Raw genomic sequence first — 13,953 nt, 5'->3', positions numbered from 1 at the left:
AAAGAGAGTTGGGGAGAGAGAGGGATGCAAAACTTGAGAGACTACTGAATACTGAAAATTAACTGAGGGTTGAAGGGGGAGGGGGAGAAGGAGGGGGGGTGGTGGTGATGGAGGAGGGCACTTGTGGGGAAGACCACTGGGTGTTATATGGAAACCAATTTGACAATAAACTATTAAAAAAATAATAAAGCACTCACATGAAGAATGTTTTAGGTATTTAATATCATATAAATAGTAGCAACCTAATGAATTTAATTTCATAGGCTTATTTATCATAATTTAACATGGGCCATGTGTAGAGAACCACCTAGAGTGAAAATTTGTATGTAATTTATTTTTGAAAAATAATTGTTTGAGAATGATATACATTCCACATATTAGGGATTCTGATGGCCACTTTTGCCATACTGCATACTCTTCATTATCTACAAGAGTATTATAGGAGAACATTAAGACACAATTCTCCTGGCATTTTTTAAGATAGCATTATTCATAATGAAGTCTCTTCATATTAATATTGATAGAGTCTGAAATTCTAAAGTAAAAAAATATTCATTTTCCTATGTGGGAAGATCAGAAACTATGCCTTGAACTAGTTACTGAATTTACTTTTATTATTTTGGCTCAGCTTAATGCAAGGTGCATTCTTGTGGATTTAATAAGAAATTGCCCTAGGCACCAAACAAACAATGGAATCCTTTGGGAATAATGGTATTCTTATAATGAAATGTGTTTATTGAGGAAAATAAAACATACTTAAGGAAGTTAAGAGTTAATGATAATGAACTGCTACCAAAGCAACTATGCTTATTGCCATATCACATGAAATGACCCTTACTAATATTTTTTTCACTTTCTTCAAAAATTATTTGATAGCAGCAGAATAAAATACAAAAGACTCTCTATGTATAACCTAATTCTTATTCACTTTAATAGCAGTCATGTCATAATCAGTAATTGGTGAAAACTTAAATTACATAGGCAGATATACCTCTTCTATATTTTTTCACATATTCCTGAGGTGAGAACTGCAATATAGATTTTTTGACACACATAGATTGGATTTGCATGCCACATGTTAAAAACAAAACAAAATAAAAAACTTCTGACAATCCATGACATTTATTACTTATTATTTATATTTATTTAGCAAAATTGCATATGTCTTGCGTTTATCAAGGAATGGCTCAACTGAGCGCTCTTGGTTTGAGGATTAAATTTAGAAAATTGGAAGAGGGGAACATTAAAAATAATCTTTAACATTTATGTGTAAAAAAATTCAAGTCATTAGCTATCTGAGGAATTTACTGGACTCAGAAACTACTAGAGTTGTAGATTTCCAGGAGCTAACACACAAATAAAATACCAAACTAATTAGGAGTGGGGATGGAACCTGCAGGACAGATGTGTGTTTGTGTGACTGGCAGTCTTTAGAATCCAGAGTCTCAAATTGTGCTTATTCTGAGGCCTGATCTGATTTTCTCACAGCCAAATTAATCATCCTCTCCCTTTCAATCCTACATCATCATGCCCATACTTCATTTTTGGAAATATCATATTGGATTATAATCATTTATTCACTTTTAAGCATTTGATCAATTTATTGCCTATCTTAGTCCTTAGCATATTATTAGTAAAGGCTTAATAAATGAATTAGTACTTATTTGATTGAATTGAATTAAAAACACCAAAGTATTAGGGATATAATATAAAAGATAATCACTGTACAAAAGAAAAGGCACATTAAATAAATACACATGAATGAAAATCTGTAGCTACCAAGTGGACACACAGCTGCGAGTGAATAGTCAAATGACAAGCAAACTTTGATAGAAAGAGAACATTTTTCAACCTTATTTGACTCTTCCTTAAAAAAATAACAGCTTTATTGACAATTGTCTGTACTTTTAAAGTAGAAATAATTCTGCATACTTTGTTAAATTTTGCTGGGTTCAGAAAATATTTTGTAACAAAAAATAATATTGAGTAAATGTGAGTTCTAGTAGTGAGTCTGCTGTCTATTACCAAAGTGATTTTGATCATGCCATTTAATCATATTCTAATTTAGTTTCTTTATTTGTGAAATGTAGCAATCAAAAAGCATTTTTATTTTTACTCTTTGGTATAAAAACCCTGGTTAGTATTCACCAATATTAACATAAATACTGGGAAGATTGAAAAAAGAAAAACTCAGTACATCTGTAGGCCATTTTGTCACCTGATACCAAACAGTAATTTGACTGAGGATGTTACGTTATTAGCTTTTAAAAAATTATTTAATTCACATAATTATTTTAAATTAAGAGGGTTGCCTGAATTAGTCTTCAAAATGTTTTATGAGCATTTTCCTGAAACTGACATAAGACAAAAGATTAATGATTTAAATGCCTCTCCCTACTCCCTAAAAAAAGAAAGGTAAAATACAATGAATGTGTAAAATATACATTGGGTGGCAGAGTTAAGCATTGGAATTTGGCTTAGGTCATGATCTCCCAGTTTGTTGAGTTTGAGCCCCCTACTGAACTCTGTCTTTACAGCTCAGAGCCTGGGGCCTGCTTTGGATTCTGTGTCTCCCTCTCTCTTTGCCCCTCCCCCACTTGCACTCTGTCTCCCTCTCAAAAACAAATAAACATTGACAAATTAAAAAAAAAATGAATATAAAGAGAAATAAAGTTGAAAAAAAGGTAGGAAATTTTTATGCCCCAATAGGCTAAAAGGTTTGCTCTGGCAAGAGTTCTGCATTTTTACACAATCAGAACAAAAACTGAGCTTGGTACTTCTCTGCCAGACAAGCATCAATCTAATGAATATTATTCAAATAATAGATGTCCATATATTAAAATATAATACTCTTTCCTCACTTTCTTCTCTTTTCATTTTTCCCATCTGAATACTGTCAGTCTTATGTTCTATGTCAGTTTTCTTTTTTGCTCAGAGTTATCCCCAACAATTTGGCTTTGATTTCATCATTTGATTGCTATGTGCTCTTTCAGGTATTCAATTTAGCTTGGAGGGTTTTTTGTTTGTTTGTTTTGGGGTTTTTTTTCTTCATATGGATGTCTTTTCTCCTTGTTAAGACTGTAAGTCTCTTGAGAACAGGAAATATTTAATATATTCTTTTGTATCTCTCAAAGATTTTTACCCTCCACTAGACATATATTAGGTACATAATAAACATCCATTACATTGAAAAATGTCTTTAGTTATAGCTTTAAGTGAATAGACTTTTAAAGTTAAGAGTTGGGCTTATGAAATGGACTTTAAATGGACAGTTAGTCGTGATCACTTTGTCAGTATACCTATTGTCTGGATTTGAATTCTTGTTTCATGGTTTAGTAGATACATATTACACAGTCACTTTGAGCATCATTTTCCTTATCTTCTTACAGAAGCAATAGTAGTACTTACTTCATAAGGTTATTGTTAATCCTGTTAAACATATTAATCAGGATTAAATGAATATATGTAAAATGTTGAGAAAAGAAAACACTCATTAAGTGTTAGTTGTTATCATTTTGTCTTAATGCTCTCAGTATTAAGTCATTCTTTCTGGAAATAATTAAATAGAAATTTCTTCTGGTGGCAATTATAGAGCACAATCAATTGTCTGAAGTCATCTCAGAAAGTGAAAAGTATATGACAACATAACATGTCAATCATTATAGACAATAAGATTTATATTCTCAGGTGCAAGATGGCATGCATTTTTTGTAAACTATATCAGATCAACCATTAAGTTAAAAAGAAGTGTTCTCAAACTACATTTCTGTTTTATATTACATAGAGTGTTTATCCATTAGAAGATTCTTCCAGTCTCATTATGGTAGTACCAAGGTGTCATACTGAGCTCACACATATTTATCCCATAACTGGAATCAAAGACAAAGAAAAAGTCAAGAAAGGCTGCTACCCTGGCCTTATGTTGTCCCTTCACAAATTGATGAAATTTAACAAGGATCCATCGAGAAATAGCCATGTCTAAAATGTAATCTTGGTTTAAGGAACTCAAGTTTTAAGTCTGTTAAATAGGAAACTGGCAAGGAGTTTTGAAGGATGCATAATACAGTGTACTTAAGATTCCATCAAGTCTCAAGGTAAAAAAAAAAATGCTAACATCACAAAGATCTCAAGTCTTTCTCCAGATAGCAGAGTTCAGAGTAAAATGTTTTTACCTAAATCTGTTATACATTTGTGACTAGAGCTGGGATGGGCCACTAGGCTCTTATCTCAAGGCAAAAATGAGACCCACAGATAATGAATATGACAAGGGTCTAGGTCAAAAGGTTCTAGAGAGGATTTTAGAAACCATATTTCCAGCACTCCACTGTGGTGGATCTACCACTGTAATATTGCCTTACAGCAGAGAAGAATGACAGGATTGCTAATTTTTCAGCACATTTTCATCAGACTGTTGAGGGCATTACATTTATGGATCTGGGATTGAAAGCAAATATATTATTCATGTAAAATAGTAAGAACACATGGAGTATATCTTAAATACATATATTTCTTGGTAACAGAATTTGACTAGGTATAGTGAATTAATGTAATTACTCATCTGGGCAAAGCACCAATTTGGGGTTTATAGTTCTAGGATATTTCAAAATTGATCTTGAAAGAATGTTTGGTAATCTTCTATTCTGACTTTTCAATTTCTCTCTGGAGAAAAAATAGTGATAGTGCTTTAACTAATTTTTATTCTTAATATTCTTTCTTTTGGTAGAATTAATTCTATTCATCTGTCTATTATTTGACATGAATTGCCATCACAAATATCTATTTACTTTTAGTTCCTAATATCCATATTGAGCTTTACTGATGACATTAGATAGCAAAATATTGTTGTAAATTTTAATTCTTAATTTTACAAGTTATCTGAAGATTAATGACAATAAATCACATTTCTTTCACTTACCTTTTGTTATGTGTGATTTTTTGCCCTCTTCATTATCTTTCACCGAATCTTCAACCCAGATAACAGGTCATCTTTGTTTTCCAAAATCAGAATTACTTTAGATTTTTAGATAATGTTTTGTATGGTGCTACTGGTGCCAGAATGAACACATGTAATGATATTAGATTCAGGATGTGAGTGCTTCTTTCTTTCTGGGTTTATTGTTTTAAACATATAGAATATTTTTGTCACATTTATAGTAGTGGTAGATTTTAGTAGAAATGTGGCTTATGGAGTATTTCACTGGCTCTTGAATTCCATTATAAATGACAATGTTTTATGTGAATGCTACATGTTCAAGTAGTGTGACAGAGTAAAATTCTAATGTAGTTTCTGAATTTTATTACCTTGGGCTCGTGCAAGTTCAGGGAGAAATAGAAGAGGCTGTTAGTCCAATGGTTTAATAAAAAGTTCCTAAAGACAGTAACGGAATTGAGACTATTTAAAAAGTCATTTGTTAATAGCTGAGACTGAGGAAGATTTACTTGAAGATTGAATTTAAAAATAAGTGTAATTTATTTGGCCACCTGCATATAATGATGAAAAAATTTGCATTGCCTTCACAAGGAAAATTATTTTTTATTTAAACTGTATATGCTGTTCTGAATAATAGAACAAGCAGGGTCAACATTATTGTAAAGGTTATCTTCTTGCCTCCTTTCTGTAGTGTTCTCCCGTTGCACAAATCATTTGTGTAAGTAAAAATTCTCTTTGAAAAGTATTACCACATAAAATCATTCATAGGAAATATCTTGCAACCCAGGCCATATCATTGCCAGTTAATATTTGTGACTGTAGATTATTGGTCTTTTTTTTAGTGTTGTCATTTGCACATGGTTACTTTATTAACTGTCAAGGTTTTGCTTCAACTGACATCTTTCCTTCCATATTTTTCCAGTTAAAGATTTTCTTTTGGATACCCACTTATATTTTTGTTATAATTTTATAATATAGCTAGGGAAATTGGAAATGAAAATACAAAATGAATATCTGGGAATATATTTTGAAGGATTTATTTTAAATGTCCACTCCTTTTAGGAAACAGTGTATAAATATTCAAGAAAGTAATGGACATTTCTTTCCATTAAGTTGCTGACTTAGGACATTGAAGGAAATTTCTACACAGTATGAAATAATTTAAGCAATTTTTTCCATTTAAGGATAGGAAAATATATTCTTTCTCTGCTGTCTTCACATCCTTTTTAAAATATATGAGCCAAATTATATTATGTTTTTTTCCTCACTTCTGAAAAATGTGCTTATGGGGTGATAGGATCACATCCCTAGAGTCTGATGAACTGGATTTGATATCTGACTCTCTTGTATGAGCTTTGGCAAGTTATTCAATTATTGCAATCCTTATTTTCCTCTTCTTTAAAATGGTGGCTATACGTGTTTTCTAAAAAGGTTTGATAATGAGGTGAGGATGGCATGCTGCCTGATACATCATAAATCAATTTTTTTTCTTTTCCCCCACTTCTAGCTTTTCCACTGTCATATCCATGGGAGCAAATGATAAGTTTTAGTTAAGTGAATAACCGAGTTGATTTAAGACTGTTTTCAAATATTCCTGTTGAAAGAACTAATGGGGAACAAAATCTATAAACAACACAATCTATCAAGAAACAACCTGACCATTTTATGAATAGTTGTTCTTTGTTTTGCATTCCTCCAGTCAGGGAAAAGGTTCAGCCAGGCTTAGCAGACTAGGTTCACATTAGCACAAGAAAGTACAAGAATTAAAATTTTAGACTACAATAAAAACAAGTGAATGACTTGGTAAAAATAAATTCATTTGAACAGTATTTTGCAAAACTTAGCATGCATCAAAGATTAGCTCCAGAGATTCTGATTCAGCAAATTTAGGATGGACCCAAAGGATTTGCTGTTTTTTTTTTCTTTTTTTAATTTTTTTAAATTAGGCTCCATGCCCAGTGTGGGGGCTTGAACTCACAACCATGAGATCAGGAGTTGCTCGCTCTGCTGACTGAGCCAGCCAGGTGCCCAAGGATTTTCTCTTAATAGTAACTTTGAGGATATGCTACATATCAAAAGTTTAAACCAGTAAATAGGGGGAAAAAACCTGTCAACTTTATCAATCCATGTTATCTTAATACTATTTTTTCACATTAACTCAGATAAATTCAATAAGTGAAATTAATCATAAATTCAATAACTGAAAATGATCACACTACCGTGTCTATAGACTTGCTTAAAACCTAGAGTCAGTCCTTTATTTTATACAGCCTGAGGCAAAGACTGCATCATAGAACCTTCAAGGCGATGCAGTACAAGTGTGCTGCATTATATAACACAAGATATATTGAAATCAACTTACAGAAGATAAATTAGTGGGTGCTCTTTCAGATTAGAAAACAAATAGGATTTACTTCAAATATCCTTTATCACAAGGTCCCTTGATGTATTTGAAATATTATTTGATTTATACAAAACCAATTTTCGCTTAGCTTTTCAGTAAGGCATACATATAAAACAAAATCTGTAAATGTTTGGGCAAGAGGAAGAAACTGAAGTGTTTTCTAAGTCCTAGATGGCAGAAGCACTCACTGTGTTGCTTTAAGGTCACTGTTCTAATAGAAAAGTAAATAATCAACTGTGGACTTTTTAAGACATGAAATTTACCCTAAATTAAAAAACGTTAACTATAAGCAGCCTCCTAGCTCACACTGAAATCATAATGCAAGCATGATGAACTTTGAAAATAACCCGTCACCACTCTGGTGTATTCTTAAATCTTCCTTCCCCATGAGAGTGGGTAGTAAAATGAAGCACGACTGCTGATTGTCCATCTACTCTACCCTTGTGATGGAGTCAGAGCTTTGAAAGCACGGATCCTGGATCCTCCATGGTAACTCTCTAGTTAGGGACAGTGGTGGTGGTGGAGGTCATAGCAGTAGTTGGAGGCCTTATTGAAAGACCAGTGCATCTTCCTTCCTAACTGCATAGCCAACCTATCTAGACCTTCGGACTTTTTATGTGTTACGAGGTCGTTATACTATTACCCAGTGAGTTAAAACATTAAAAGGTATGTCAACCTAAGATGTTACTGTTTCTGCTATAAAGAGTTTTCACTGTTTTTCCTGAGGCCAAATATCTGCCAGTCCTACTTCCTCTTCCTTCCTATACCTCCATCTACCCAGCGCATCTGATTTTCTTTCTTCAAGCATACTAATAGTTTCATGCTTTCAGTTTCTTTACTTATTTTAAATGGTTAGGTTAAGAGATGATATGTCTTCTAGCTAGGATCAGACATAATCATAGAAGGTCTTCACTCCTGTATACAGTGGCTTTATTTTAAAAAGTATTTTTGCAAAGAGATATTGCTATTTTCAAGGAGTTTGTGGAGTCTGAAATGATTTCAAATAGGGTTATGTAATTTGTCTTGAATGTTGAATGTAGACAAGTTTTCTTTCCTTCTAAAACTATAATTTATGTTAAAATCTGTATGGTTTAATGGTTTTTCTGGAACATTCAGGAGGGAGTACGGATAAAACTTGATAAAAATGAGGTCAATAAAATATTGCTTGTTAGCATATGTTTTGGCATCTATACATCAGTTTGGACAATATATATTTCATTTTTATTGGGAGAATAGAGAAAATTACTCTCTATTAAGAAAGGTTTAAGAACACAATTTAAGAAGTACTCTTGCTAAGATTGAAAAAAGGAAACAAAAGAAAAATATATAAAAGTATTCCCAATTAGCTCTGAATTGAGTATGTGTTTACTTGAACATGTGTTGAACCTCACACTTTGGATCTATTTTATAATCCAAGCAATCTCAGTTTAGATGGTTTTTGAGTTCTTTCCTTGTGGTTCTTGATTTTATGTCCATATCTTGGGCCTACATACATGTATCCACTTCCTTGAAGCAACTCATCTGTACACTTACAAATGATATAATATGTTAAGAAATCTATGACTTGCTTTACTTTTTGAACAAAGAGTTTTAATGTGAGAGCCCAGAGTAGCACACAGGAAGAGTTCATTTAGCTCATGTATTATACAGAGAGAAGAACTGAGTTAAATTAGAGATTAAACAACATGACAAACATTTTTTTCATTCTGTTCACTATCTCTGGAAATTCTCTGGCTCTGATCAGAGAGAAGGCTTTTAGTTTAGTGGAAAGACTAACAGGCTATGAATTTTAAGAATGGTTCAATTCCACCAATTATTAGCCTTGCATTCTTGGGTAAGTCTCAATTTCTTTGAGAATAATGTGTCTTCATGGGCTGGTTATGAAGACAAAATGCAATAATTTATATAAAATGTGGTTTGTAAACCTCAAAACACTGCACCAATTTATTGTTTGCTGCAGCTACTGTTGTTTTTGCAACCATGCTGGGTCAAACTGTATTTTTCGACTCCAAATATATTAACATTCCTGTTGTTTAAATGAATGAGCAATAGGCAGAGAGGGAGACCTGAGGACAGGTTGATTAGAAAGAGGAAATAGGATATTATTGAACACTGAAAAAGATAGGTTATAACTAAAAATTTTAGACACAAATATATAAATTCCAAATGTATGATAAAGATTCTAGACATAGTTTTCCTCTAAGAAGTTTTCACTCCCTTTTCTACCCACCCCCGTATGGCATTGAACATGGCAGAATAAAACTTATGTGAACAAAAATCCATCATCTTCTTTTATTTCTTGTAAAAGATCTTTTGGGTTTAATTTCCAATATGAGAGATCTAAAAATTCTTAGTTTATTTGGCTCTTACTGTATTAAGTCCTCAGAGGCACAGAGCTGTGGTTCCAACATGACTGCTTCTATATATAGTTGTTTACTTTAAATGAATTTAAAATGTTTAAGGAATGTTTGCTTCAGGAAGTCAAGGGCATACATTTGTGAGTCTCCCTAGAACCTTATATTTCTAAAAATTATTTATCAATTTGAAAATATCAAGAAATAGATATAAAATGCTTTTTTATGCCAATTGAAAGATGTTTAAATCTTTGGAAGGACAACTTCTGATAAAAAAAAGATTGCAAATGACAATTTGGTTTACATAATAAATAAAACTTTGCATCCACTTTCAGACCCACAAGAATAAATTTATAATTAATCCTCTACAAATTTGCTAACTGTGCAAAACAAAATTTCAATATAGAGGATTAAGAATACTGAGAATAATATATTGCAAAGACATTAGAAATTGAAAAAATAAAGATTAAAATTAGATGTAAAATGACAAAAATTTGAATAGCAAATAATTTATGCAAACTATGTAACAAAAATCTGGAATGCTAAATAGTTGATATAAGTACTGAGACATTTAGTTTAATTTAAATTAGTAAGAGGGATTGCTTCTTCCAATGGTTTTGGGCTCTTTTTCTTGCGTCTATATTTTCAACAAAAATTTGCTGTACATTTTTAAAGTTTATTCTTCTTTAAGCTGTTCTTAATTTTGCCATGGTAAATCTGCAAAAAGCTAGACTTTGTAGGTATAATTTCTTTGGAAGAAATAAGAAATTAAAACTTTGACCTTGGTTTTAACAAATTCTTTTCTTCATTGTTATTTGATTGTGTTTGACCCCTGTTGAAATGACATTTGCTCAACCTATTTTTGATGTTATGAGTACAAAATGACAACATAAGAAGGCATCTCTCCTAGTGCAATAACAATCGAAACTTGTAGTTTTATATTGAAAAACACACAAAAGAATGTGTGAAATCCTAGATAAAATAACAGTTTCAAACAATAACCCGTGTCAAGCAAACAATAGAAACAAGTTAATTATTTCAGCCTCTGAGAAGTTAGGTTCTCATAATTTCACTTAAATAACTTTATAATACAATTACATAATCAATATATGATCTGGAGTGGCTTCAAATTACTCTGGGTTATTTTTCAGATAATTTAGAGGCGAATCTCATTACGGATGGCAATATAAACAATTTTGAACACATTAAAGATGTTTACACTTTACTTGAGTTATAAATTTCTCCACCATGGCTCATATCTATACTGAAGGAGCTATCAATGTTTAGAGTTCTTCCCCAGGAGAGAATTGATGTAGCACACAAAGTGAAAAATTTCACATATTTCCTTTGAGATGTTCCCAAAATATAGCCTCACAGTTCTAAATGAAAAGTTGTCTTAAAAACCAGGCACATTTTGCACTGACTGATGGTTATTTTTAGGTAAACCACTTTGGGTTAATTAGGAGAAAATTTGCTACTGTACAATTATTATGTTGTATCCTTCTCACCTTGGCCTGAAAATAATGAGATGTAACAAGTTTTTCTTTGTCACTGGCAGCTGTACCTTTTAAGTGTATCAAAGTCTGTTGCTGTGGTTACAGCCTTTGTTTCCAGTGAGGTTTTGTCCATGCTTCCCTCTACCCTTAACAATGGGTTATTCAAAAGAATGAAATAATGAGTCAATTCATTCAGAAATATGTTGTTAAAATATCCCTCTTTATCATTACATGTCACTGCTTAGAAACTAGGCCGTAATTCAAGGCAACAGTTAAGTCTGAGAAGTGTTAAAAAAATCTTTGATTTTTTTTCATTATAAGAAAAAACCTGCCTATGTAATTGAAGAACCTCTTACAAGTCTCAACAATTAAATCCTTTTTGGTTAATGTATTATTTCTGGAACAAGTAGATAAAATTCTACGCAGTAAGCATGATAAAAATCGTGCATGTTTCACACAGCACAGAATTTTAGAGTCAAGGTTTCTGGGCACAAAAGCAGTAACAAAACAGTTCCTACAAAACTGAGTAACTCTGAATAACACAAGAAATAAATTTTTGTTAATTTAAAATTTTAGAAACTTAAATGTGTAAAGTTTGTAAAGTAAAATGTAATTAAATTATGGTACTGTACATACCGGTTGTTTCTATAATTGAAACTTTACAATATGAAAAATACATTAGCTCTGTACAGTTTTTACAGGTAGGTAGGATGAGTTTTGGAAAAAAAAGATTTTTTTCAGGGTCATACTCTGTTTAAGTCAAAAAAATACTGCACAACTTAGCTAATTACAAAGTGTAGACTTGAAACAATTCATGTCTTCTTTATTTCATGAATAAATCTTGGATTTTTGTTTAACAGGGGATTTTTGTTTTGTTTTGTTTTGAGAATCCACAATGAACAAATCTTCCTCATTTTTGTCCTTGAGGTCACAAAGTTTGGTGGCAACCCTTGGCTACCGATTAGCTCAGTTAAGTCAGCTGCTGTTTATGGTCACTGATTTGGCCCGCTGTTGTGATTGTGCTCAGGTCCAGCTCAGTCTCTAGGTGTGTTTCCATCGTATCTTCCTGTGCATTCGTTTCAAAGGACTTATGAGAGAGAAGTTCGTGATGCACCCCACAGTAACTTATTGTGGGCTGGTCGTATGCCAGAAAGGTTGACACATTCATTGATAAAGGTATCTGGGGAAAAAATGACATGAGAAAAGTCAGTTATAAAACGTCAAACCACTTGGGGGAAAGATTTGATGATTATGAAGTGCGGACCTGACTAACTTCTATGGCTCTATCTGTGGCTCAAGTGTCCCCACGCTATCCTTCTGGTGTCCTTCATTCTCATACTAGAAAGCACAATGCAACAGCTTTAAAGCCAGGGAGGGAGCTGCTCAATTCTTAACTCACCCTATCAGATAAATCGTCCCACAAGTGGTTCTGATAATGCTACATGCATTATTGAAGAAGTCAGAAAATGCTTTTCTTCATTGGGGTAAAATTGTGGTTTTAGAACTAAGGAAAGTATTATTTGATTATGTCTGGTATTGGAAGACAACAGAATGATGGTTCTCAATCTTTGTCTTGCATAACAATCGCCTCCCCCTTCTTCACCTCCAACCTCAGGCCCCTGATTTCTGATTCAGTAGGTCTCCAGTAATGCCTGGAATTTGCATTTCTTACAGTTTCTCCCTTTTGATGCTGCTGCTGTTAATCTACACACCATACTTTGAGAACCATTGCAGGAAGAGAATTGTCTAGACAAGTTATTTTGGATCTTCTAAATAATATTTTGATATCTATTTCACTATGAAAAAATTTGGAAACATTAATGCCTGTAGTTTGGTCCATATATCTAAAATTTAGGCTTAGGGAACTCCTAGGAAGACGACTTTGTTTCCTATAAAGGTCTAAAAACCAGCAAAGGATGGTGCTAGTTTGAAGGAAACCAGTGATAAAAAGAAGGAAGGGACTCCCTTGCAAATTGTAGCTTAATGAAAGAAAGCATGTTGGCAAGGTCTGTGAAAAAAGACAGAGTGACCAATGTGAGCAGAAGGGAAACATACACATTGCACAGGAAGGGTATTCTGAAATGTGATTGAATTATCAAAATGTAGAGATTATTCCCATTTTATTCAATGAAATAAAAACTTGTTCTATTTTTTTACCCTTGTTCTAAAATGTAGTCAGACTTGAGGAAGCTTCAGCCCCAATCTGTTTAATATTTCAATTACTGATGACGAGTGATGTGAGATACCACCTCACGCCAGTCAGAGTGGCTAAAATGAACAGATCAAGAGACAATAGACGCTGACGAGGGTGTAGAGAGACGGGCACCCTCCTGACCGTTGGTGGGAATGTAAACTGGTGCAGCCGCTCTGGAAAACAGTGTGGAGGCTCCTCAAAAAACTATCCATAAAACTCCCTTATGACCCAGCAATAGCACTGCTAGGGATTTACCCAAGGTATACAGAAGTGCTGATGCATAGGAGCACATGGACCCCAATGTTCATAGCAGCAATGTCAACAATAGCCAAAACATGGAAAGAGCCTAAATGTCCATCACCTGACGAATGGATCAAGAAGATGTGGTGTATATTCACGATGGAGTACTACATGGCAATGAGAGGGAATGACATATGGCCCTTTGTAGGAAAGTGGATGGACCTTGAGGGTGTCATGCTAAGCGAAATAAGTTCAGGCAGAGGAGGACAGAAACCATATGTTTGCACTCATAGGTCTAACAGGAGAACAGGAGAAACCTAATGGAGGACCAGGGG

General features: G+C 33.3%; 2 protein-coding genes across 3 annotated transcripts in view; one reads left to right on the top strand and one right to left on the bottom strand.

The window, feature by feature from the left end:
- CTNNA3 (catenin alpha 3) overlaps positions 1-13,953 on the top strand; it is a 1,635,386-nt gene that overhangs the window by 516,385 nt on the left and 1,105,048 nt on the right. The window lies entirely within an intron of this gene.
- LRRTM3 (leucine rich repeat transmembrane neuronal 3) overlaps positions 7,156-13,953 on the bottom strand; it is a 165,628-nt gene continuing 158,830 nt past the window's right edge. The window contains exon 3 of the mRNA XM_029931759.1: positions 7,156-12,364. Coding sequence (XP_029787619.1) covers positions 12,155-12,364 — 210 coding nt within the window. The 3' untranslated portion in view covers positions 7,156-12,154. The remainder of the gene's footprint in view (positions 12,365-13,953) is intronic.

The sequence above is a fragment of the Suricata suricatta genome, chromosome 2 (genome assembly GCF_006229205.1).
Source record: "Suricata suricatta isolate VVHF042 chromosome 2, meerkat_22Aug2017_6uvM2_HiC, whole genome shotgun sequence".
Lineage (NCBI taxonomy): Eukaryota > Metazoa > Chordata > Mammalia > Carnivora > Herpestidae > Suricata > Suricata suricatta.
This window is presented reverse-complemented; position numbering and strand designations above follow the sequence as displayed.